This window comes from Pholis gunnellus, assembly GCF_910591455.1.
Source record: "Pholis gunnellus genome assembly, chromosome: 2".
In the NCBI taxonomy this organism is placed as follows: Eukaryota; Metazoa; Chordata; class Actinopteri; order Perciformes; family Pholidae; genus Pholis; species Pholis gunnellus.
In genome coordinates this window covers 7,877,366-7,901,835 of record NC_136536.1, presented here as the reverse complement: position 1 = coordinate 7,901,835, position 24,470 = coordinate 7,877,366, and the positions used below count along the sequence as shown (strand labels likewise).

General features: G+C 41.9%; 3 protein-coding genes across 4 annotated transcripts; 1 reads left to right on the top strand and 2 right to left on the bottom strand.

Annotated features, from left to right (window-relative positions):
- Positions 1–320: 320 nt before the first annotated feature.
- On the bottom strand, positions 321–4,963 carry slc52a3-1 (solute carrier family 52 member 3-1). The gene is made up of 4 exons (XM_079166960.1): positions 4,823–4,963; positions 2,771–3,858; positions 1,866–1,989; positions 321–1,576 (listed from the first exon to the last, which is right to left on the bottom strand). Exons 2-4 carry the CDS (start codon positions 3,775–3,777, stop codon positions 1,364–1,366), a joined length of 1,344 nt encoding a protein of 447 aa, XP_079023086.1. The 5' UTR covers positions 3,778–3,858; positions 4,823–4,963; the 3' UTR covers positions 321–1,363.
- Positions 4,964–8,471: 3,508 nt separating this feature from the next.
- On the bottom strand, positions 8,472–17,442 carry peds1 (plasmanylethanolamine desaturase 1). Of its 2 annotated transcripts, XM_079172475.1 has the most exons (8): positions 17,284–17,442; positions 16,242–16,361; positions 15,978–16,069; positions 15,743–15,887; positions 15,393–15,605; positions 10,074–10,222; positions 9,604–9,729; positions 8,472–9,159 (listed from the first exon to the last, which is right to left on the bottom strand). In XM_079172475.1, the coding sequence occupies exons 1-8, from the start codon at positions 17,417–17,419 to the stop codon at positions 9,013–9,015; spliced, it is 1,128 nt and encodes a 375-aa protein (XP_079028601.1). In that variant the 5' UTR covers positions 17,420–17,442; the 3' UTR covers positions 8,472–9,012. The 2 variants fall into 2 exon arrangements, with proteins under 2 accessions (XP_079028601.1, XP_079028600.1); XM_079172474.1 differs by lacking the exons at positions 15,393–15,605; positions 15,743–15,887; positions 15,978–16,069; positions 16,242–16,361; positions 17,284–17,442 and adding an exon at positions 10,895–10,951.
- Positions 17,443–19,350: 1,908 nt separating this feature from the next.
- cebpb (CCAAT enhancer binding protein beta) lies at positions 19,351–21,041 on the top strand. Its single transcript, XM_079169204.1, has one exon. It carries the CDS (start codon positions 19,636–19,638, stop codon positions 20,554–20,556), a length of 921 nt encoding a protein of 306 aa, XP_079025330.1. The 5' UTR covers positions 19,351–19,635; the 3' UTR covers positions 20,557–21,041.
- Positions 21,042–24,470: the final 3,429 nt, after the last annotated feature.

Sequence of the window (24,470 nt, the reverse complement as noted above, 5' to 3'; positions counted from 1 at the left end):
CGTTGCATAAAATGGAAATACTCAAGTACAAGTACCTCAAAATTGTAGTTCTTGAGTAAATCTACTTTGTTACTTTCCACCACTGTGTACACCTAACGATACAATAAATACAGTATATAAAAACAACAATTCAACAAGCTATTAAAGCTTTACAATGTCAGTATTTCCTGCAGGTGTTATGTTGTCCACTCCCTGTATATTATAGGCCCACATACAGTCTATAGCCCACTGAGCTGGAGCAGTATTATACTACATGTAGCTGTCCATGTCCTAACTGTCTCTCTGTCATATTCACAGTAATGAAACGCATCAACAACCGTTTTTTATTATTTGCATGCATGTTTAAATTTAAAGAGAAACATCCCGTATTAGAGGTGTATTAATGTCAGCATTAAATCTTTAGCTTACATGTGCGACATCAATTTGAACTTTATTTTTTCAAGTGCACTGTATAAATGGATTTCGTGAGCAGGGATTTGTGGTCACAGTGTTTCCTGCAGAATGTGGATTGACAGGTTGTAATACATAGAAGTGTGCTTCCGCCATCTAGTGGGCAAATAAGCTAGCAGTTTCATGATTGGTGCAATGCACTTACTGGCCTGAAGGCACTGAATCAGAATGAACAAAAAGAGCTGCTTCTAAGTGTGTCACTTCTTAAATCTAATACTAATACAAGTTAATAGCATTTCCCATCATAGTATATTAAATGGCTAACACAAACATTGAAAAAGTTAAGTGCAAACATGGTGTAAAAATCATCAAACATCACTTCTTTGACAAACGACTGAGAATAACGGACTCTTGAGTCCTACAGAAGGAGTTGTTTGACATTTTGAGAAGTTAGAAGAAAAGATTTTGATTCCACTCTCGTGTTTATATACTAAATATGAAGCTATAGAGCCAGCAGCTGGTTAGCTTAGCATTAAGACTAAAAACAACTATAGCCTGGCTCTATCAAGTTGAAGAAAAATCTACTTACCAACACCTCTAAACTTAAATAACATTACAACTGTGTTGATCATCAAGAAATAGTTAAGAGTTCGCAACTTCACAACCACAACATTTTCACGTTTTGATTGTGCATGAATCATACAAGTTCAACAGGTTAATGATCTGATGATTAGTGGTCTGTCGAGGTGCTTGTAGGGACATTTGTTTACCTTTAAACTAGCCAAGCTAGCAGTTTTCTTTATGCTAAGCTAAGTTAATGGACTCCCACCTCTTGTGCTGTACTTAACACACAGATACGAGAGTTGTGTTGATCTTTTCATCAACCTTTGTGAAAAATGTAATAAGCACAAACTCCTCCTTTTAACTGAGAGTGTCTCCAGCCTCCTCGGTTATGTGGCTCTCACATGTCCTGTCATAAAGGACATTGGATGCTGCAGAAGTCCCCTGACTTAAACAGCCCGTAGACGTTAACCAGAGGGAACATGGTGACCGAGCCGACGAGCGAGCCCATCTGTTGTGCAGCTCCGCACCAGACCAGGGCGCTGTGACTCCGGTCTCTCAGGATGACACCCACCATTACTTTGACATAAGACAGTGTCCCAGTGAAGAACAGCCATGAGAGCACCTGGAGGGGGCAAAAGAACATAGTGGACTCATCTGAATGATGATCTGGGAAATGTATAACATCGTTAGTGTCTGAAAAAACAAATCAGGGTTTCATAATAACGGCCCAGACGTGTTTTACGTCATCAGTTATGAGAGTAAGCAGAGTTGCTCAATACTCGGGTCTTTTGTAAAAGAGGGGTTGAACTTTGACACAGGTATTTCCCTGATAAAGCCACCGAGACATGTTTTCTGTGCGTTGTATTTCTACGCCACATGTCTCTTACACAACATGTGTGTGTCTTACTTACAATGATCATCTCTCCCGCCACAGACCCTTGAAGCAAAGGACATGGACTCATGGCTGCCATAGCCATGTTATAGCTGCCAAATCCTGTCCCCAGTGCCGCCAGCACGCCAAGAAACACCAGTGACCTGAAAACAACAGAGGTCTGTTTTCAGCTTCCTCATTTCTAAGAATCCACTTAGAGGTGAAAGATAAGTTGTCTTTCAAAAGGATAGTTTGATTGATTTTTATTATCCCACATAAACGATCTGGCCAGACATTCATTTGAGTTGCTCCTGTACTAGCTTCTCTGACTCAATACAATCCCTCAATCAGCATTTCTTTCATGTCTTTTGGACAAAATGAAACGTCTTCCTGAGGTTTAGTTTCCATTAAATTAGTGCGAGTACTTACGTTCAATACCAATAAAACTCATCAACTCTCTTTTTATGTTATTTTCTTAGCTGGAATATCTGCTGTCTACATTTCTAGAGCTTTCAGTCCTCTCTGTCCAGTACAGGTCTGGAGCTTTGAGGTAATGGTGTTTGTATATATCAACCGTTAGATATTATATCAAAATATTATCTTCCCTGTCTTTTGGTTATGACTGTTATTACAAATGTTAAAGGGTTTTTGAATGAGGTTTTCCTCTGGAACAGAACCCGGAAGTTGAGATTTCACTTTGGCTCTTAAATTCAAATAAACTTTGGAATATATTTTTGCACACGGTGGAGTTTGGCCCCCATCACTTATACTGCAAAAGCATTAGAAAGGGGTCTCTTTAAGGCCGGTATGGACAGGAGGACCTCTAACTGCAAGTAAAACCTGTTTCAATGTTCAAATAGACTGACTATTGTTTTACGGTAGACTGCTGTGAACCTGTGAACCTATCCTCTAATTAAAAATCTAAATCCATACAAGAATTTGTACCTGTTTTGGAAGAACATTGCAATGGTGCAAGCCATTGGGTTGGCCACTGATGCCAGAGCAGCAGAGAGGTGATAGGCCAGGTTCCCATAGGACTTACAGGAGTACGTCTGCACGGAGGGCAGCAGGCCGTTGGTTGCACAGTTGACCCACACCACCATGAAGTAGATGAAGGTCAGCTGGTACACAGAGTGTTTCGGGCCAGCCAACAGAGGCTTGCTCGGGGCTGCCCCCTGACCCTGGCGCTTAACGCCCTCTCCATCGGTCTCTGCTCCGGGGTTCTCCAGACCGGAGCAGACAGATGCCACGGTGTCTCGCACGAGGTTTTCGGTAGACAACTCAAATGTCCGAGGAAGCCTGTTCAGTGCAGCAAAAGCAGCCAGGCTTACGCACATCATGACTGCTAGGAGGATGAAAAACACCTCTGTGGAAAACTTGGGAGGAAGATACTCCGTATGTGATGACCACAAGCTCCCGTTTGTGTGGTTCCCTGCAGTCTGAGACGAGTTAACACATTTGGCGATGCCAACACTTTGTGTCAGAGCGACTACGGCAGGAATGAATCCACTTAGCCCCTCTCCGATGAAGTATGTGGTGATGTATTTGGCTGGAAGCTGCATCATAAAAGGCAGGAAGGTAACCGAGGAGGTGCAGTCCACCAGAGAGAGGAAGAAGGTGATGATGAAGAAGGCGGTGCTGCGCGATGCCCCGGCCACTATCGTAGTCTTGTCCCAGAAGAAGGCGAGCAAGACGCAGGAGAGCACGCCGATGGAGAGGATGCAGTAGATGACAACGCGCTCTTTAAGGCGACCCGGGCACAGTTTGTGCATGAGAGTGACCAGCAGAGGTCCCAGGTTGGCCAGCTGGATGATGACAGTCAGGTAGGAGGGGAGCTCCCAGCCCTCCGGGAGAGTGTTGACGATGAGGGGCAGCTCCACCCACAGACCATTCACCGCCACCCAAGAGCCAAGGCCAAAGGCACAGGCCAGCACATGGACGAGCAGAGCCATGGTGCAGCCAGATCAATGAGAAGAAGAAGAAGAAGAAGAAGAAGCCTCCCCAAATGGTTCCACCTCTGCTGCGTGTCATACCTAGAACATAAAGTCTGGAGCATTAAAAAAAAAAACTGTCAACCTATCTGAAAACAATTGTAATTCATTTAAACTAAAGTTAACACAAATGAGCAATGGGGTGTGGAAACCAGAATGTCTAGCCATGACAGGAGGGGAAAAGCAGGAGGAACCACATAGGCCAGCTTATTTGCCCAAGGGCCCCGGTTAATCAGCTGACAGCCCTCCACCGTCAACCAAATGCCTACTGAGGTGGGCCAGAACAACTAAGAACAAATTAAATGTCAACAAATGTGAAACGAGTGTAGTTATGTTGTAAAACAATACAATATTTCCCTCTCGTAAGGTGTAAAGTAGCATAAAAGTGTCGCAAAATCCTTGGATGTTGGCCGAGGCAGTAAATCCCTGATAATTCATGAGAGCAAATGTCAATTGAGGCCAGCTCGATTTACTAAGTCCTTATCAGTAAACCCTAACAACTCATGTGCATTAATGGAACGAAGCAAGTCAAGGACAAGTTTCTTTCTTCGTAGATAAAACCAGTGGGAAATCAAGTCTCTGCTGACAGAAACTAACAGCAATATCATTTTTAGTTCACACCCACAGAGCGTCCCACATATCTGAAGCAGCTGATACAATTTTCACATCCCCTTTTCACACGTTGTGGTGGAATCCAATTAACCATATGGGCTTCCACGCTCTGCCTCTTGGCTTGCTTCTAGCTTCCCCACTGATCCCATGATGAAGTGCAAAAACAATACAGAAAATGTTTTCCATGTTGGTTCAAGAAACTGTCTCAAAGGCACCTGACATGAACAGTGTCATGTCTTTTTAATAGTGTAATCACTTGAGATAATGGAAGGAAAATGTGGTCTTCACACAGATTCTCATGCTTTAGGAGAACATAAAATACAGTGTTTACCAAACTCTCACTGCTGATCCCGCGAGCAAATAATCTGCCTTCTCAACATGGAAATGTACTTACAAGTTCCTTCAGTAGAAGCGTTGAAAACAACCTGCTGTCATCTTATAGAAGGGTCAGCAGCAGACCTGTTCTTACACACACACACTGATGAGAATCACATGGGGCTTCTGGGTAGGTCAGAGTCCACTCCGCTGTCGATCGGCTCCGCTGTCTAACAGAGGGCAGCGTCTCTATCCGCCGAGCTTTCTTTACTGCACCCACCTCTTAATTAGGTCAAGTCAGGGCTGAAACACTCCAAGGTTCCCTTGACATTTTATTTGGCACACATCTGCCTCCCCCAGAAGGAAAACTAAATGTGCTGGACTATAGTTGTTTTTGACTGGCCAAGCCTGCAATGCCCCCTACTGGCCCCAGCTGGATCTGGCACTGAGATGTCATGGAGGTTCACTTGTACGCAGCAGTTTGTTGCACAAGACTCCAGCCCTCAAACTCAAAAGAGTTGCAAAATGATTCCAGGGAAGTAGACACTCAGTGATCAAAAGATGCCACTGTCGTCATGTGAAAGCCCTCACCATCTGCCTCCTGTTGACTTTCAGTGAGTCAGTCAAGTTCAACTGACACAAGTGTTTGTATTGATTTTGTTCATGGCCATTAGTTTGTTTCTTATAACTGCTTTAACCGGCTTTTTCCACAGTGGACAACGTTTTGATTGTTGTCTAGTTATTTCATTTATTCTAGTGGCGCAGCATGCTCACTATGATAATGCTGTCATGTTTATGTTTACCATTTTAACCACGTTACTTTGGCCTGTTAAAATACAGCTGACGCTGATAGGAACGTCATTAGTTTTGCAGGTATTTGGTCGTAAACCTTGACTTGACGAAGAGTTAAGAGTTCACCAAAATGTTTTCAGTTCATCCTGGGGGAACATGACAGTGTGTACCCAATCTCATGGTAATCCATGATCCAGTAGTCGAGGCATTTCACAGGAAACAGGGGTTAATTGGGTTAATATTAACTTTTTATGTAGCTATCAATACAGATCTAATTGTATATAACTATAATATTGCATATATGCTACAATAAAAATGAAAGGAATTGTCTTAGCATTAAGCTATACGACCAAAAAGATGTAAGTGTACTCATGTGACAATAATCAGAAGTACCAACATGTTGAGCCTATGGTACCGGCTTGTTCCAGGCAGTGTTTATGCATATTTATATACCTATTAATGTGACTTGAGCACAGATGTAATAAGTAACATTAACAATGCCTCTGTATCCCAGTGCGTGTCCCAGTAAACCAGCATAAACATGAGTCCATAACAGGCTCACCTCAATGGAACCCAGTCGTTTTTGATGTTATCAGTTACACCCGCGACGTGTGAGAATGTCATGAAATGCAACATCATTGTCAGTGTTTGCATCATGTGGTGTTCTTTGTTATTGTCTTTTGTTCTTTGACTTACATGTTCTCAGTTCTGCTTTTCACTTTAACTTTGCTTCAGGCTACAGCGTTTTTCCACAACACACCCATTTTCTATTTTTCCACATACGTATTTTCCTGAAACCAACAAAGTAGTTTTGTAGCCTGTGGACTTTTACAAGTCACATCAGACTTATCTACTGGAGGGTGCTCATCGTATAATTTCAACACAACCCCTGTGACATTTAGCACTGCAATATTATACTACTAATAAAGATTATATATACAACACATATAAAGCCATATCTGATGACAAAGTTATGTATAAAGGGCAGGCATGAGGCAATAAAATCATTCCAAATGTAAAATACACACAAAGATATATATGTATTGTCTATTATGTGTATTTGACATTATATTTTGACCTTTTTATATAGTTTATTGTCTGATGCCATCATCTGTCACTGTCACAGGAAAAACAGCAGCTCCACCACGACCATTTAGGCAGCTTAAACAATTGTGAGGGCAACTTGTGTCCAAACATCAAATCTGTTACTTTGGAAATAGTATAAACTTTCAAAATAAAAGTCTTGTTGGAAAGCGAGCATGGATTAAAAAGACCCAATTTTGCTAAAACGCTAAATCCACTGAGGAACAGTAGACCTATATGTGATCGTCTAAATGTAAATAAAGCCACTTACATTGACCTTTTCATTAACGGTAGAAGACGGGGTTTGAGTAACATTTTCTCTTTCTCTATTAATTTATCATCTTTCTGACATTTGGTGATGATTGAGTATGAAAGTGAAAGTAACAATATCTCAGTGTAGAAATACTCTGTTACAAGTAAAACCCCTGCTTTTACAATCTTACTTCAGTAAAAGTACGAACATATTAGCATCACAACATACTAACCTATAAAAGTATTAAAAGTAAAAGTACTCATTATCCAGAACGGTTCCTTTCAGAGTAATATCATTGGAATATCATTCGTGATGGATTCATGTTGCAGTTGGTAAAGGTGGAGCTAATTGGAACTACTTAATATTTACTTGGGTAGCTTCGCCTAAAATAATACATTTATTTCAATGTATTGGTTGATTTGGATTTTGTATTAATAATCTAAATCTGCAAAGTAACAAGATGTAGAGGAGTTGCAGTATAAAGAAGCATACAAATGGAAATATTCAGGTTCAGTACAAGTACCTCCCTCAGTTATAACCACTGCTCTAAATAAACACACCACCGAAACAAATGTGGAAATGTCACTTCTTTTTTGTCCTTCATTTCATCGACAGGTGTTTGTAGTGTTGGAGCAAGCAGGAGAGCAATATTGTATAAAAACCAGCAGAACTCTACCGGCTCAGCACCAAACAGCATGAGAACGTTGCTCCTGTAACTGTTGGACGTGTGAGGAGTCAATTCACAATGACACGTCGCCACAGCGAGGCGGCCGATGACTGCAACGGGAGGAAGTCAAATCATTTAAGTCAGTAATGTTTTTAACGACTTAAATGATTAACCTATAAGTCAAACAGCAAAATGTCAACATAATTATGAAGTGTAATATATACTCGGAAATTGTGTAAATTCCACAATACGACAAATTGGTGAATGCGGCAAGTTCTTTGAGATCACTCCTACAGGCCACTGAAGGATGAATCTATTTGTACAAGTTGTTCATGTACGAGGCCTAATGTCAACAAACCTGATGGAATGTTAAGAAGTACATTTACTCAAGTACTGAAGTACAATTTGATGCTACCTACTACTTCTACTCCACTACATTTTTTTTCAAGCTGTTGTATTTATGACATTACAGATTATCAATACAAAATCTAAATCAACTAATACATTTTGAAGTATAATTATAGGTTAAGCTACCACATAAAAATGAGCCCCACCTTTACCGGCTGCAACGTTAGTGATCGATCATAATAGAGTTATAATCCAGCGATATGGATATATTTTTGGGGCCATTCTTTAATTTTACTTTTGCCATTTTAAGTACATGTTCACACTAATATAGTTGTAATATTTTAACCTAAGTAAGAAATGCAGGACTTTTACTTGTAGCAAAGTATTTTTTATATACTTTTACTTAAACTAATATCGGAGTACTTATTCTCACACAGAAAAGAAGAAAAAAAAAGAAGCCACGTGTGACGAAAGTTGATCACTTCCAAGCACCTCGCTGAGCTGAGCTGAGTTTAGTGAACTACGTGTGAATACGTTAAGTGGCCATTTTTTTAAATGTTACAAAAAGACAACACACAAAAGAGGTACACTCAATAAGATTATTTATGTTATTGTACAATCTGCATTTTTAACAAATAATAAAAACAAAAAGATTAGTAACATGTACAGTATTGAAATGAATCATGATCACATCTGGTGTGGACTGAGGACTCCGCCTGTCTCGTCACATCAAGGGGGGGGGGGGGGGGGGGGCTGGAATGACTTTAATGAATGCTCAACAAGTGTGTGTTTACATATATATGTGTACGTATATTTGCCTGTGCCCGTTATTGTATAAGTCTTTTGATGGGTGTGTGTTTACAGATAAATATGTATGTGCATACGCATGTATCTAATACTGTGGACTTCAGTCTTCTGCTGTGTGATTGTGTGTCCAGATATGTGAGTGTTTGTTTGCATGCGTCTGTTACTGTATACGTCTTCAACTGTGTGTGTGTGTGTGTGCGTGCGCTCAGTCAAGGTGTTGGCATGAGGTGTGACATCACATGGCGGAGAGGATGGGAATAAAGGGATGAAAGCAAAATAACAAGAGGAGGGGGGCAATGGAGGCAAAAGTAGCAGGGGCTCAGTTGTTGTAGATCTGGCCCTCGGGTGGCTGAGGAAGCTTCGTGTTTTCCTTGCAGGTCATGAGCCGTCGCAGCTCCAGCAGCACCATCCGGATGCTGTAGGAGTTCTGCCACTTGGCCAGTGCCGTCACCGCATTCACGTCAACCTGCAGCACGGAGAAACAAGTAAGGACGGGCGGACACATGCTTAACTATTACCTTTCTCAATGACCAAAATGTTAAGACGTTTATGTTATTTCATCACAGGGGAGGTGAATGTCCTCGATCTGTGGTTAGTTAAGTGGTTAAGTAAGCCCATTTTGACATAAAGTAGGAAAATGGAGAACAATAAAGGGTCGGGGCCTAAATCAAAAGTAATTGACATACTACAGTTTAAGTTAAATTAATCTAGACTAACTCCTTCAGGTGGATCCTGAAAGGTTTCTTGGTCCGGTCATATTACCAAGTCTTTTAGAATGAATGCAATGGTGTCATTAGCTGTCAACAGGAACTAGGATCAAGAGCATAATCTCTTTCAAAAGAACGCCGAGTCACCCAAAGTTGAGTAATCAAGCCAGAATAAGAACAGCTGGTTTAGAAGATTTCCGTACCTCCCCGCTGGAGGTGTGCACGCCATTCAAGTTTATCTTTGTCACAAATTTGACAAACGGTGGTGACTCTGGGTATTCTGGCCCGCATACAACTTTCAGATTGTACATCCTGTTTTCAAAGCTGGTCTGTGGACAGAGACAGGGAGGGAGGAGAGTTAAAACACACACACACACACGATTATGACAGTTAAAAAAAAACGGTAAAAATGAATTTTTTTAGAAAGAAACTCAAGCAATTGTGATGTTTATGTTCTTTATGGTGTGCTGCCTGTTGCTTCTTGTCATTTTGCGATGACATTTTATCTTTGCTTAAATGTTTTTTTGCGCCGCCGTCTCAAATTTGCTTTCACAACTAAATGTAGCATTATTCATGACTCTCTCCTCCTGAATGGTACTCTACCATGACAATCTGTTAAAATGCGTGTTGCACAGCCCTGGTGCAGGTGTTTAAAAACAGTGGCAGCACTCACCCTTTGGGGGCCCAGGATCACCCCTCTCCAATGTGTTAGGGTCATGTCGTCGTCATCCTCCAGACCCCAGCTCACCGTCCCATCTCCCACACCTTTCTGGCCTTCCTCCAGCTCTTCCAGGAGCCGGAAATTGCGAGGGACTTTAACAACTTAGTGGACAAAACACACCGAACATCAGACTTCACAACAAGTTAATTTAGGTACCAAAACAGAACAAAAAAAAAAATGACATTTACAAGAGCGTCTGCCGAGAGCGATGACTTGCAGTTATGAGCTTATGGGTTCGTGACTCATTCAGACTCATAACGACGTGAGGAACGCTTCGGTTTAACGAGCTTTCTTTCATCCGCCTTCTTAATACTAGCAGACATTAGTCGTTGTGCCCAAATTTGGCATCTGGCTTCGACGATTGCTGCATCACTTGGCCTCTGCGGTGAGATTGCGAACCGTTAACTGAGCCGTGCAAACAAACACAGTCCCGCTAACCAGATGGTGCAGCAATTAAAGCTCGGGATCACCGGCCTCTCACGAGCCCTTCCGATGAAACTCAACACACGTCGTGTTTTCTTGGTTTGCAGTCTCAGTGCATCTCGTTGCCATTCTAACTTAAGTTACGTTAGCTTAGCTCGTAGCATCGCTTCCTATTCATTGCCTTCAGAAGCTTCCAGAAGCTCCAGCGTTGCGCTTGCTTGCACATTTTCACACGACTCGCGCGGCAGTAGATATTCAACGTCATTACGAAGCTCGATAGCTACATCTGGATATTTAATTCGGACGATTATTCGGTTTATGATTGTGATGCATTTCTTTTGTACGTTTACCTGATCCGGCGGCGACCGCCATCTTGTCGCTACACTCAGCGGAGGCGCGCACGTCGCTTTGCTTGTGGCCAATGTGCGTGCGCGTGGAACAAACGCAGAGCAGCGCTTCCTTTGTTGTCCCTCTGGCGAGTTAGAAAATCAATTTAAAGTGAATTGAATGCGATGCAAAGACTAAACTGTTAAGTGTTGTCCTAAAACATAAAGTGTGTGAAGACAGGTATTAATATTTTAATTTGAAATACTCAAACTATTCGTAGGCGACATCGATTAATAAATCAAAACAAATCAAAAGCAGGGAGAACAATGATTAAATAGGCCTGAAAGAAGAAGGCCTTCCCAATAGGCAGCACATGTATTAATAATGTATAGGCCCTGTTCATAGCAGACATTTTAACTTGTCATAGTGGGGAAAGAGCATCCAATAACATTTACAATACTCTGTTAATCTGTTTTATTACTTGCAACTCTGCATTTGTCTTCCTTAAACACTCCCATGGCGCTCTGCTCTGGCTGTAGGCTTCTAAAGAGAGATTGTGCAGGCAGAGCAAGAGGAAAGTAACAATATAAAGGATGATTAGCCTAATTATTTAAGAGAAGGGGAGATAACGCTGTATTTATCCAGAGGGAATTTGTTGTGCAGCAGTTGCAATACAAACTGGTAGGAGTGCAAATAAAAGTCTAAGATAAAAATGAGGTGCAAATCCAAAATATATACAAGGCCAAAATCAACAGTTAGTATCAGTCTAGGTGGGGTTGCTTATAGATTTCTATGTACAGTACAGATTTGAAAAAAGTTAAGCGTGGTTAATACAGAATATTCATGATAATAATACCCTTATATTGCACATTATGTCCTGTAAGTCAGTTGTAAGGAGTTGAGTTGTAATGATTACAAAAGAAAATGTAATCCATGAGACATTAATCCAGAGAGAATATAAAGCTACAGAAAGAAATGAACTAGAGGAAACAGGTAGCAGTCATTATCAACCTTTTATTTAGATTATTTATAAATACAGTTTAATATATATACATTGTAAGTCTCCCGAATGGAAGACAACAAAAAGGCATCAAGGCATTATTCTGATATCGAAAACTCCATCACCACCAGCATACATAACCAACTACAACATCCATAAATTATGGGTTTCACCTCAGAAGTTAGAGGCAAGTGAAGGGCAAATTAAAGTCAGTCAATGAATTGTTTTCCTTTTTCGCTGGCAAGAACTCCAGTGAATCCATCAGGGAGAGGATAAGGTAATTCAATAAGAAGTCCAGGGATCATTACAAACGTGATTTAAAACACAGCGTGTTGAACTTACTGCCCACCACATTTACCAACAACTTCACTTGCTTTCACAATTTCCAAATGAGAAAATATTTAAGTTAACCACACATCGTCACAAAATACCCTTCAAATCCACTGACGCCTGTCTCTGAAACAGAAAAACCAAACGACGTTATCACTAATTCTTCCTTGATAACAGGAGGCCGACTTAACTGTACTGATACATGGTTACAATAGAACCGTTAACTCATTTAAATCATTCGGCTACTTTGGCCAACAGACTCTAAGGAAAAGACTTAAACAACTTGTATCATTTTAAAAGGCCTTAACTTGTTTTTAGTTTTTTCACAATTTCATAATAACCTACTTAACCACAATCCTGAGATCATCTGGAGAAAAAGAATGAAGAACAAGTTAATGCATGTTAGATCTATACGCACAACCAGACTCCCGACTATGACAAAAAGCGATTATGGCGAGTCTGTATCCAAGTTAACATTGTTATGTTGTGACTTCCTTCTGAGCTCACCAAATATATTCATCAGAGGTTGTCAGTTCTGTCAAATCTCCAAACTAATTATGGCACGTCTAGTATTTCCTTTAATATTGTATTAAAAACATGAAATGATGTCGAAGTTATTACTTTTATATTATCACAAAAAGCAATTTGCTGAAGTTCCAAAAACATCCTTCAGAGCCAACGGCAAAACTCCTATTCATAAAACAAGTTGTCTGTCTACATTCCCAAACTATACGCTGTCTAATACTGATAAAAAAAAAAGCTAAAGAATTAGAACTTAACTTAACTTAAGAAGCCTTAACCTTTGATGCAGTGACAGATAACAGCATCCCTTTACTAGCATTACGCTACCGAGCACACGCAAAACTGCTTCTCACAATACTCTACAAGCACTCTGCAATCTGCAGTGTATTTCTGCTGTTGACCTATGGCGAACAATTCTATATAATCAAGTATGAGGGATTCAAAAACTGGAATTTTACACCATATAAAGCATAATGTTGGCTTCAAAATGAACTATACCCATCTACTATAAGTACAATATCAAGCTCACCAATTCAGCTTTTTCACCTGGTCGACCCAACCAACAGAAAGGTGAGCTCCTTTAATTTAAACCTGAAAGGGATTTATTAGAGAACATGTTGTTCAAACCCTGGGACCACTTAGGGGGGGGGGGGGGGGGGGGGGGTCATCTTTTAAAAAGCAGCACAATTGACTTCATATGGAACGAGCACAAAGCTACACAGAGTGGGATGTACACACACTCAAGGGGGACGCTGGTGACCCAGTATATCACATGTCGTATGCATGCACGCATTCTTAGCTTCTGTTGGTACATGTCTTTTTTCACATGCTGTTTAAGTAGCACATTTTTTTAAGCTCCCGTTGTCCAACTAAAATGGCAACTATGTGTTTAGTCGTAGAAAAAGAAAGGCATTTGAACCTAAGCAGATGAGTTAAGACATATGGTTAACGGCCTCGTATTACACTGCATAGTTATTCGCTGCGCAACACATTTACAAATCACTGACTTAAGCATTTAAAAGAAAAATCTTCCGACGAATCAATTAACAACACAATCTCTCGGAGAGAAGAAATGAAAACTATGTTACACACTGTTGGCACATAACTTTGGAGTATCTGCGTCTGACCAAGTAAGACACAAATCCCAGAAAGACAGAATTACGGTTGCAACAACACAAAGAAGTGCAGTGAATGAAACAAAACAACGACAGAAAGGACACAAGTACTGCTTCTGTGGTGCGTATAAGGCAGCTTGACGAAACTGTGTCGTCCTCTTTCCTGCAAACCTGTTTGTTTACCAGGAGTCAAATTAAAACTAAAAAGGCTTTTCAGAGGACACGTGATCATCGAAGAGACTAGTCAGTGGCCGAGCATCAGTACTGACGACAGTTACACACATTTCAATGCTACTTTTTCAGATCAAATTATGATGTAAAAATCTTTCCTCCATTATCGAATGAATGCAAACTGTTCCAATTGCCAGATAAGATAAAAGATCCAATCAAAAACAGCGTAGGATCTGACAGCAATAGGAGCAATTTGGTTGTTTGTATTTTGGTTTGTTTAAATTGAAACCCGTTCTCTTGAGCTGTCAGATCTGTCATTTAGCATCCTGGAGGGATGATTTTGGCTTTAGCGTAGCATCGACTCTTCCATTGCAACTGTAGTCTCAAATTGACAAATCCATGACTAAACTATCAAATATTGTCGTCACCTCTCTTTAACAAAACAGCCCCGAAAGCGTGCAGCTGATCCCCAAAGGTGCAAGAAAATCAACAAATGTAACAGTAATTAACCATTTTGTTCTTCAGCCGACAACATTGGTAAAGCATCCAGGAATCCTGCGCTACTACTTGCCATGGCCTGAATCCAATTGTATTACTTGCTCATCAAGTCGACCCTTGATGAGCTGCAAAGACTGATCCACAGACAATAAAAAGCAGTGCTGAATATAGCGCGACTTATCCACTCTGCAAATGAACGGTTTCTCTCTGGAGGAGGAAAAAAGTGAGCGTTCATTCTTTCAAGTATTCTTTTTTTGGGATCGTTTGAAATTTTCTGACATGAGGGAAATCTTTTAATCTCCTTGGAACCGATTTACAAGTAATCTGTATCAGACGGTAAAGTATCTGAATAAACCTTCTTAGCAAACGCATTTGCAAAATCACCTCGAAAAAAAAAAAGTGATGAGTTGTTTTAGACGTACAAAGAGTTTAGGATATATTGCGTTTTGTGAGTAATGAAAAAATTCCATCAACAGAGGCCTCTTCTTGAAAAACAGACAACATGTGCAAGACTTAAAGCTATGGCATCAGAAAGTGTTTGTTAGTCTTTCTTTCTATAGATTACAGTTCGTGTGAGGCAAAAAAAAAAAGGGGGGATGAGAAGCCTGGACGGAGCCAGGGCCTTCTGAGGTAGGGTGCAGGTAGCCTGCGGCGTTACTTGACTTTTTGAGCCCATTTCAGATCGTCCGACCTGGGCTTCTCTCCCGTCACGCCCTGGATAAGATCCTCCAGGTTCTTCCAGAAACCCAGCTTTTCCAGAGGGTAGTTCAGCCAACCTGGAGAGACAAAGCTCAATGACAAACCTGCCCAGCTCTCACCCCCGTCCCGCTTCAGAACGTTATCTACAGGCCGATATGAGCCCGTATAACTATAACAAAGACGAACCTGTAGTGATGCAGAAGTACGTCTCGTGAGGGGAGACGTGATGGACGCGGTGGTGCTTGCGGGGGAGGATGACGTGGCAGTCCTGTAGGAACACAACCCAGCGAGGCAGGCCGAAGTACGTGTGCGACCACTTGTGAATCTGGTTGGTTAGGGTCACAAAGATGGCTAATGCGAACAAGTAGCAGTACCAGGGGTAGAAATAGTAAATCTCCGCTGCAAAAAGGAGACAGAAAAAACTCGTTTGTTCGGTGTATGGTCGTTGAAAATGCATGAATATTGCATGGAAGGAACAGTTTGGAAAATCAAGACAGAAGAAAATGTCAGATCCGGTTTGTCGGTACTAAACTCACCGGGGGAGAGGGTGAGGAAGCTGAAGGCCATGTATGCTAGAGGGACGATGGTCGACATGCAGTTGTCACCATTGGTCTCAATGAAGTCGTGACGGGTAATGGCCGTGGGGTCGATGTGGTGCTCTCGAAATGGTCGTATAAAGGCCTGAAAAGCATGAAATACGCACTGTGAATGCAAGAAATGTCCTTTTTGAAAAAAAAAGATTACTTACAGTATAAACAATGGATATGTTACCTTTCCAAAGATCGGTAAATCCACTGATCCCCACGTATCAGCCCCCCAGTGAACAAGTCCCGATGCAAAGTCTGCAGTGAGTATTCCCGCCACTGAAAAGGAGTTTGAGGAGAAGAGAAGCACAGAAACAGGATGAGAAAACCATTCAAAATGGGCTAAAGAGAGAACACTTTGTTTGGACTGCAGCTCTAAAAAACAACGGAACTCATCAACCAGCGACAACACAACACCAGATCATTAGATAATGTTTCAGTCAGCACTTACCAATGCTCAGCAGGATGTACCACAGATGTCCCAGGTGGAAATTGGCAAGAAGGTGAATGAAGTTGAAGGCCGTGAGGGAGAAGCAGAGGGCGACACAAAGCCATTCTTGGCATCTTTTGCCTGCAATAAAAACACAAGCGGACGTATTAGTATGATTCAACACATGAGCAGAAGTTCTTTTAAACACAACGTTCCTGATAGAATTATCAGTCACACTATGTCTGCACTCTGTATCACCTGAACATGATGTGACGAAGTACGATCCAAACTATCCAAAGATTAGTAAACTAGGCGACAAGATTAAACTATCAGATGCTTCCTTACATCAGCGAGGAAACATTCCTCTGCACTTTGCTTGTTACATGACCTGAAATACCTGTCTACGTCTTACAACTACAAGGAGGATAAAGTCTTAGTGGCTAAAAAAATAGAAAAAAAGCCTGATCACCATGTTATAATCATAGCTGTGGGACAAGCTCCTCAACTGATATGAGCAGCTCAAAGGTACCAAGTATTTGTACACCGGGCGTGGAGGCCTTTCACTTCATGCATTGAGTTTAAATAGTGTGCGTGACCATACTGGGTTACAAATAAAGTCCCCTGAACACAGTGGACGGGCTAAGATCTGAAAACTATGTGATTAGTTTATGGTTATGCATCGCTGTTATGAACGGTCACACAGCAGCTCCGCGGACAAACGAGGCTTCAGAGCCTAAAGGAGACTTAAATTCTTCTCCCCCTCCTGACGCTCCAAATGTCAAAGGACAACAGCGACTCAGACACAGATTCAATCTCAATCTCACATGATTCCAGTTGAGTAACAGCAGAAGTGGGACTGTGGCGGACGCAGAGCTGTCGCTCATTGTTCCGCGTCCTTTCATGTTAGCAGTTAAAGGTAAATAGGCTCCTCTTGGTGTGATTTTATAAGTTGTTTCTCAGTTTGCCAACGTTACTTGGTAATAACTACGCGGTATTAAAGCCTGTCGCACTTGAACCGGGGGGAAAAAAGTCCACGAGACCGAGCGGCTGCTGATCGACTCACCTGGTGAGTAAAAAGTGGCGAGTTCTTGGGCACCGGCGTGTTGTGGACCCCATCTGGCCGAACCTCGGCCCGGTGCCCCCGACTCCGTGCTCTGTGTTTCCACTCCACACTCGCTCGCGTTCACCATTCTCGCCATTTCTCCACTGTGAGCCCAGCCCCTTCAATCTCTCTCTGTGTACTCGCAGTCAGTAACCAACGGAATCATCTAGTTCTCGGCCCACAGACAGCGTAACGTTCTCAACCAATCAGGTGAAAGTCGTTGAGCGCGGCAGCCAATCACCGTAAAGGAAAATGTTCCAGACACGGTCGATTGACCAATGGGGTGTTTACGAGGGCAAAGACCGCATTTCCTGACTCCACCCGTCCTGTCTGGTGGCCGCTCTGCTCTCAGTGCTCTGCTGGATGTACAGTAGATGGAGCTCTCTCTCTCTCTGTGACATTATCGTTATCAAACAACCCAACAGGAGGTGTTACAGCGACATCTGTCGCCCGTCACATTCTGTGATGCTACAGCTTCAACCAAGTTATGGAGAAGGCCGACAGTTTGACAACGTATTGACAGGTGAGGAGTTAACGGCTAAGAAATAGTGGACGAATTATCGAGACTTTGTACTTAAATTCAAATTTAAAGCATTAAAACGCCAAATTCACCACAGACAAGGTTTTTGCTGCTACAGCCTCATTTAGTCTGGTATGACCAGTTGTCTATGTTGGCTAATGTTGGGTAACTTTTGTAACGGACACGTGTTGCCATAGTTAGTTGTTGTTCTGCTGTTCTACTCCACTACTTTTCGGAGGGAAACATTACACTTTAAACTCCACTACATGTGTTTGACAGCTGGAGTTACTGGTTACTTTGCAGATTCATATTTTGCATACAAGCTTTAAGCTTATACTATCAAATGTATTGTTGGGGGAGAGTGCACGAGAGACAGCTTTCAGTATTGACCAATAGACTGGTATTGACGTAAGTGCCACGTAAAATTTCTACTCCAACAGCAATTTTTTCTGCTCCAGGGCTTCCATGTTAATCTTAACTCTAATGAGTCACCGAATAAACTGTAACACCGGTGCATGTCCATGTTGAGGGTCCACTTGGTAAAATGGGGTCTTATCATTCTGAAAAAAGTAAAACATGTTTTTAAGACTCAAGTGGCTTTTGGCTGCGCACCAGTGAAACAGTTTATGTAGAGATGCACATGTCCTAAACATTTATATTATCTCTGTTGATGGAATGTAGCTTGGTGTACATTCTTAAAGCTCACCACAAGATGGCAGTAAGGCCTTTATAATAAAACGTCTTCACTTAACTCTGACTACACATTTGATAGTCAAGGTATGAGCAGCCTGTGCGCATCGAGGCTCATGAGACCAACTGAGCATGTGTGTGATACCAAGACCTGTGTCCGGTTCGTATCACCTGTGTGTGAGCTCCTTGTTGTTAAATGTAGTGATGCTCAATGAGACATTCATGGAAAATCTTTTTTGGACCTTCGTGAAAACACCTTCCAGAGTTTTAGTCATAAACCAGGCAGACTAAATGCCGAACACCCACCCTGACCCTCATACAGTGTTGGAGTGGATGTGTCATCTTGTACAGTTTGACCACACAACAACAAACTGGTTTGAACTAGTTTCTGTTTGTGTTGTGGGGAAACAGCTGTCTGGAGATGTGTCTCGGGCTGCTTCCATGAGCATCGTTGTTATGGCGTGATTACGCATGAACTCGGTTGCCACTGAGTCGGATTTTTTTTTCCCGTTATTGTGGAGTGGATGAGATGTGAATGCAGAGGGTGGGAATGGACGCGTTGTCAACAAATGCTGGTTACAAAATAAATATTCAGTTGTGACCGTAAAATGCAGGCGTTGGTTTGTATTTTCACTTTTTATTTGTGTTGTCTCAGTTTCGTTATGAAACCCAATTAAGTTACATTCTGCTGCTGCACTCAAAGTCTACACCACAACTAAGTGTCACAAATGCCACAACAAAAAAAACAAAAAAAACAGATCAACCCAAACAGTTACATACTAGAAAGATCCTCCAAAACCAGCACATGTTGTCCGGTTGGCTCTGCGCTGCGCGTCACACACCTGCCCAACTAAAGCCCCGCCCCGCGCGTCTAATAAAACACCCCCGAGACAGGAAGACTTGTCAATCCCTCCCAATTCATGAGCGCAGCTCCTTCAAAGTAGTTTCACTGCGTGCTGTCACTGGCGGTGACACGGGAGATTTAAAACTCGTTGCATTCAGACACTTCAGCCATTTCGCAACTGAGGCAACTGAATCCAAAACAACCTGGGCGTCTCATCTCAGCGCTCCATGCTCCTTCAATCCGGCGGGTGTTAAGATCCATGGAAGTGGCCGGCTTCTACGACGAGGGCGGCTTTGCTATCCACAGTAGAGACAACATTATCAGTCCCATCAGCAGCGGCTCGTATTGGAGGGTCGGCGACTCGATGACGGAGCTGGGCATCGAAGAGCGGGAGAGAGCGATAGACTTCAGCGTTTACCTGGATTCAGCTTTGCACTGTCCGCAACTGGCGGCGCAGACGCACCACCAACACCAACACCAGCACCAGCAGCAGCAACAGCCGCAACAGCAGCAGCAAGGGGAAATTTTCTCAGATTTCCTGGCGGAGAACAAGCTCAAAAGAGTTGCGGCTCTACAGAACTACAAGAACTATTCGCTGTTGACCGAGCTGGAGAGCAGCCAGTGCGACAACCTGAGGGACCCCCTGAGGGACCCCAGGGAGCCCTACGCGCTGGGTTACACCGAGCTGCAGGAGACCCGCGTGGACAGCGTGCTCAGCCCTGAACTCACCGGGAGCCGCTACAGAGCTGCTGCCGCTGAGAGAAACGACAGCCAGAGAGACGCAAACATGGAGAACGGCTCGCCTGGTTTCTACATTCATTACCAGTCCACCAGCGGCAGTCTTGGGAACATCTCCAGCGCGTCCTCGACCTGCTCCAGCCCGCCCGGCACACCTGCCCCTTCAGGTAAAAGCAGGTCACCGTCGCACAGTGGCAAAATGTCCTCCGGGAAAGCGAAGAAACGCCTGGACAAGGACAGCGACGAGTACAGGGTGAGGCGCGAGAGGAACAACCTCGCCGTGAGGAAGAGCAGGGACAAAGCCAAAGTGCGCAACATGGAGACGCAACACAAAGTGCTGGAACTGGCCGCAGAGAACGATCGTTTACAAAAGCGTGTGGAGCAGCTGTCCAGAGAGCTGTCCACCCTGCGCAACCTGCTCTCTGCCACCGGACAATGTTAGAGAGAGCTCAGCCGGAGAGACGCCACGCGCACCACTTTGGCTGCTTGTCTAAATCATCGATGGACTTTTAGAGCTGGAGGTGATCCACTGAGTGTTGGGGGGAAAAAACGGTACGCTTCACGGGTGAAGACAGCGGCCACCAGTTTACAGAGACAGTTTCAATGGGACTGAAGGAGTGGGTGCATGGATTGCGCAATCGATCACGATTCTTCACATGTCACCGTAGCTTTTATTCTCAGATGTAATTTTGTGTATGCAGTATTTCGGTGCATATTTTACATACGTGCGAGTGAATTTCTACATTGTGTGTATCTGGAGCAATGGTTGTTAAGGGAAGAGTTGTGCTGCAGTGAAATGATGCAACTCTTTGTAATAGTATTGGCAATGAATGAAATAAGTCAAATTATTTAATATTGAATGGTTAAATGCTTTAAATGTACTTGATATTTTATTGAATTAAACAGATTTATACTTTGTACAAACAATTACATTTGTAAGTTCTTTTTTTTTCTGTCCTTTTTGAAGAAGGTGCAGACAGGGGTGTTGTGCTCGCCTTAAATATTCACACACTCCTAGTCAGACGGTGTACTGATGTGTTTCAATTAGAACATATTGCAGATAAATATGGCTCGACATGAAGGCAAATTTGCAATCCTTTAATTCAGACCAATATGGCAAAAATTTAAAGAGACATCAACAAGCTAAATTAACGTGATGTTAGTTTTTGTACGTGCAGTGAATTTTATATGTCTAGTCTTCACCAGTGACGCTAAGGACATTTTAATAATGTCTCAGATTACCATCACAATACATTATTATTTAGTGATTCCACAAAGCAGAAAATGGCTTCAGTGGTTTGATCAGTGCCGTTATGCGGTGACAGAAACCTCTGTTTCTATAAAAAAAGGATTAAACAAAATTGTGTTTTTCTATTGCCATGATACAATAGAAAGGTGAAGGGATTCCTCATAATACCAGACTGCCCATACTATTATGTGGTAACCCTTAATGTCAACGTCGTGCATTCCTCTGTTTACTCATTGATTGACACAAAAGTCCTCCAGATCCTGAAATACATTCAACCAATTTATACTGAAACGATACTGCTGAGAGCAGCGAAAAAAGAAAAAGGGGAAAAAAGAAAGAGAGACATCTGTCACACTGCACGTAGCACAGAAATGTTAGCTTTATCTTTAGCACACTGCTCTGTCAATAGTCTGCTGGGTCCACTGGCCCAGAGAGGGGTTCAAGGTTGCATAGAAATTAATCAGCAACTAACCTCCTCACACCACCTCGGGTCACGCTTCAACAGCCCAGAGGCCTGGCTGCGAGGCGAGATACCGATAATCCTGAGCAAACCTCGTTTTAACCCGAAGTGGAAAACATTCGGCAGAAAATGAAGAAGTTAAAAATGGGAGTGACGAAGTAGGTTACACCAGACATGATAGATAAGTCGACTACTTGTTTGCAGTGGAATTTACCAAGCCGATAAACTGTGTTTCACTGCACAACACGCAACTTATCTGTCTGAAACAAGCAAACCCCAGACAGAGAGGATAAAGAAAGAGGCATGGTGGGATTTGTAGATGATCCATGACAATTCAGGGTGGGGTGTGTTCTTCCCACTCAGCAGAAAAGAGCAAAATAAACACCTCATAGCTGTTCAAAATGGGACACATTTACTTTATTACCATCACTTTATATTCCCTTTAAATACAGTATAACAACCGTTGCTGTTTTGTGCATTGAAAGATGACATTTTGAACACAGTGGATGTTTCAACACACTCAATGATGGAACACTTTAGCTTTTAACTGTTGTGCAATATCCTCCCTTTCCAACACATCACCACTTGAAGAATGCTACACCCACATTTGAATAAGACATTGTTATCCTCCACGAACATCACAATAGCTGTAAATAGTTGTGGTTTAGTGTCAGGCCTCACTGGGTGCAAAACAGTGCCAGCAAACATGATCGTGTCTTTTCTTACAACTTTTAGGAAAAGTTGTCGGTATTTGAAAAAGTAATTAACAAAACCGCAGAAAGATTAATGTGTCATCTAAAGTGTTAATGATTTAACATCCAGCACTCCATTGTTGTGACTTCTTTCAGCACTTTTCCTGCTCCTCTCGCTCTCATCGTACCCGTCAGTGTTGGCAAAGATTCATTTTGACATTCTCTGCATTTTTTTCTTCGATGACCCCCCCACTGTTTCCTATTGGAGCCCCGATGCAGTCGTTCCCTGCTCCTGGCTCACATGCTGACAGGAGAGAGGGAAATTCCCACACAGGATGACCTCTTTTCTTGAAAGTTTAGTCCGGCCCCCTTTGCACATTTTACCGTCAATGGGCAGTGTCTGTCCGTAAACTGCTCGTTGCATCACAGCCCCTCCACAGGCCAACTGGCCTCCTAAAAAACTCCTCTGATAAGGCAATACAAACACACGCACACACACGCACACACTTACCTGCCACTCTAATGTCCACTCTGTACTAGTTGTTGAGAAATGGAAGATTTTTTTTGTCATGTCAGAATGTTCTTTTGGTGCATATTACTGTTTCTTCCTCAAATCACTTTTATACAACTTAGCATTAGATTGTTTTCTAATTTATTTATTTTTTAAGTTGAATGATGAAAACTCAACCACCTATTTAACACGTTTAATTCATTTGGCTTTGGTCCAGTGTTTCTTGCTTGTCTAGTTTGACAATGTGTCAGCTGACACTGCATGTGTTGCTGTTTTACATCATGGATAACATACAGAAGTGTGTTGTAGTTCAGCTGCAGTGTGAGTAACAGGGAGTGAAACAGATGGATTAGTTGTTTGTTGCATCTCCACAGATGTTATTAAGAAAAAGGTTTGACAAAAAATGAATAAATGGTAAAGAGCTACAAGAATTTGTCGATACATCAATTAGTCGATCAACGGAAAATTTATTGGCAACTATTTTGATAATCAAATCACCGTTTTGTTAATTTTTTAAGCAAAAATGTCCAAAAATTCACTGTTTCACGGTTTTCAAATGAAAGTATTGAAATATTTTGTTTGTTACACATAAACTGAATGTCATAAAGAAACAAGACATCAGAGGATGTCACGTGGTCTGTGGGAAGTTAGATTTAGCATTTTTTACGACAAAATGATGAATTGAAATAAAATAATCGACGGGTTAATCCTTCATAACGTCCAATCAACTTATTCATCACAGCAATTACAAAATGGCAAATGAGCACATAACACAGTGATTACTATTTTCTGCCAATTTGGTTATTAAACTTTGCTTCTGACCTAGTTTGCAATCCATCTAAAAAGGATATGGTGGGCAATAATAAATATTTGTATTACAGTCAACAAATCCCATAAAAAGACCAAAACCAACAGTGTGTTTTTTATTTTAGTCCGTCTCTCAGTACGTTTCTGACTTCCCTGCCTCGTCTGTTGAGGTCATTGGTTCCTACTTAAGACATTAATCTTTAAAAATAGGTCATAAATACATACTTAGCAAACTTCACTCAGACAAGAAGAAAATGTGCATTTTGTTGTGGACTATTTTCAGCCACAGAACAAAACATATTTTGTGTTATAGTGAGTATCTACGGCAACAAGATGGTGTATGTGGAATTGAAAAAGAAACCAGGTTCGTCATAGTGAAGGAACATGTCACCCAGTGCAACCGTGTGGCTCGTTGGTGGGTTTTTATTAGTGTTTGGACGTAAATGAAGCTTCATTCACCAATCAATTAATCATTTTATGAGATTTGTTGTCAATAAGTAAACATAGAATATTAACAAAGTCATCCTTTAAATGAAAACTGTTTCTGACAGACACCAGTCAGTTAGTTTCTGTTTTAATGTTTGTTTTTATAATTCCTCCTGATCACAGTTCATTTGTGGAGTACCTCAAAGTTCTC

What these genes read in the sequence shown, in the direction of transcription:
- slc52a3-1 (XM_079166960.1), bottom strand. Translation starts at nt 3,777, where the DNA reads ATGGCTCTGCTCGTCCATGTGCTGGCCTGTGCCTTTGGCCTTGGCTCT. An exon ending in GCAATGTTCTTCCAAAACAG is followed by an intron (nt 1,990 to 2,770) that starts GTACAAATTCTT and finishes TGTTGTTTTCAG; the next exon opens with GTCACTGGTGTTTCTTGGCG. An exon ending in TGGCGGGAGAGATGATCATT is followed by an intron (nt 1,577 to 1,865) that starts GTAAGTAAGACA and finishes TGCCCCCTCCAG; the next exon opens with GTGCTCTCATGGCTGTTCTT.
- peds1 (XM_079172475.1), bottom strand. Translation starts at nt 17,419, where the DNA reads ATGGCGAGAATGGTGAACGCGAGCGAGTGTGGAGTGGAAACACAGAGC. An exon ending in GTACATCCTGCTGAGCATTG is followed by an intron (nt 16,070 to 16,241) that starts GTAAGTGCTGAC and finishes ACTCCTTTTCAG; the next exon opens with TGGCGGGAATACTCACTGCA. An exon ending in TGCACACCTCCAGCGGGGAG is followed by an intron (nt 9,160 to 9,603) that starts GTACGGAAATCT and finishes TCCGTGCTGCAG; the next exon opens with GTTGACGTGAATGCGGTGAC.
- cebpb (XM_079169204.1), top strand. Translation starts at nt 19,636, where the DNA reads ATGGAAGTGGCCGGCTTCTACGACGAGGGCGGCTTTGCTATCCACAGT.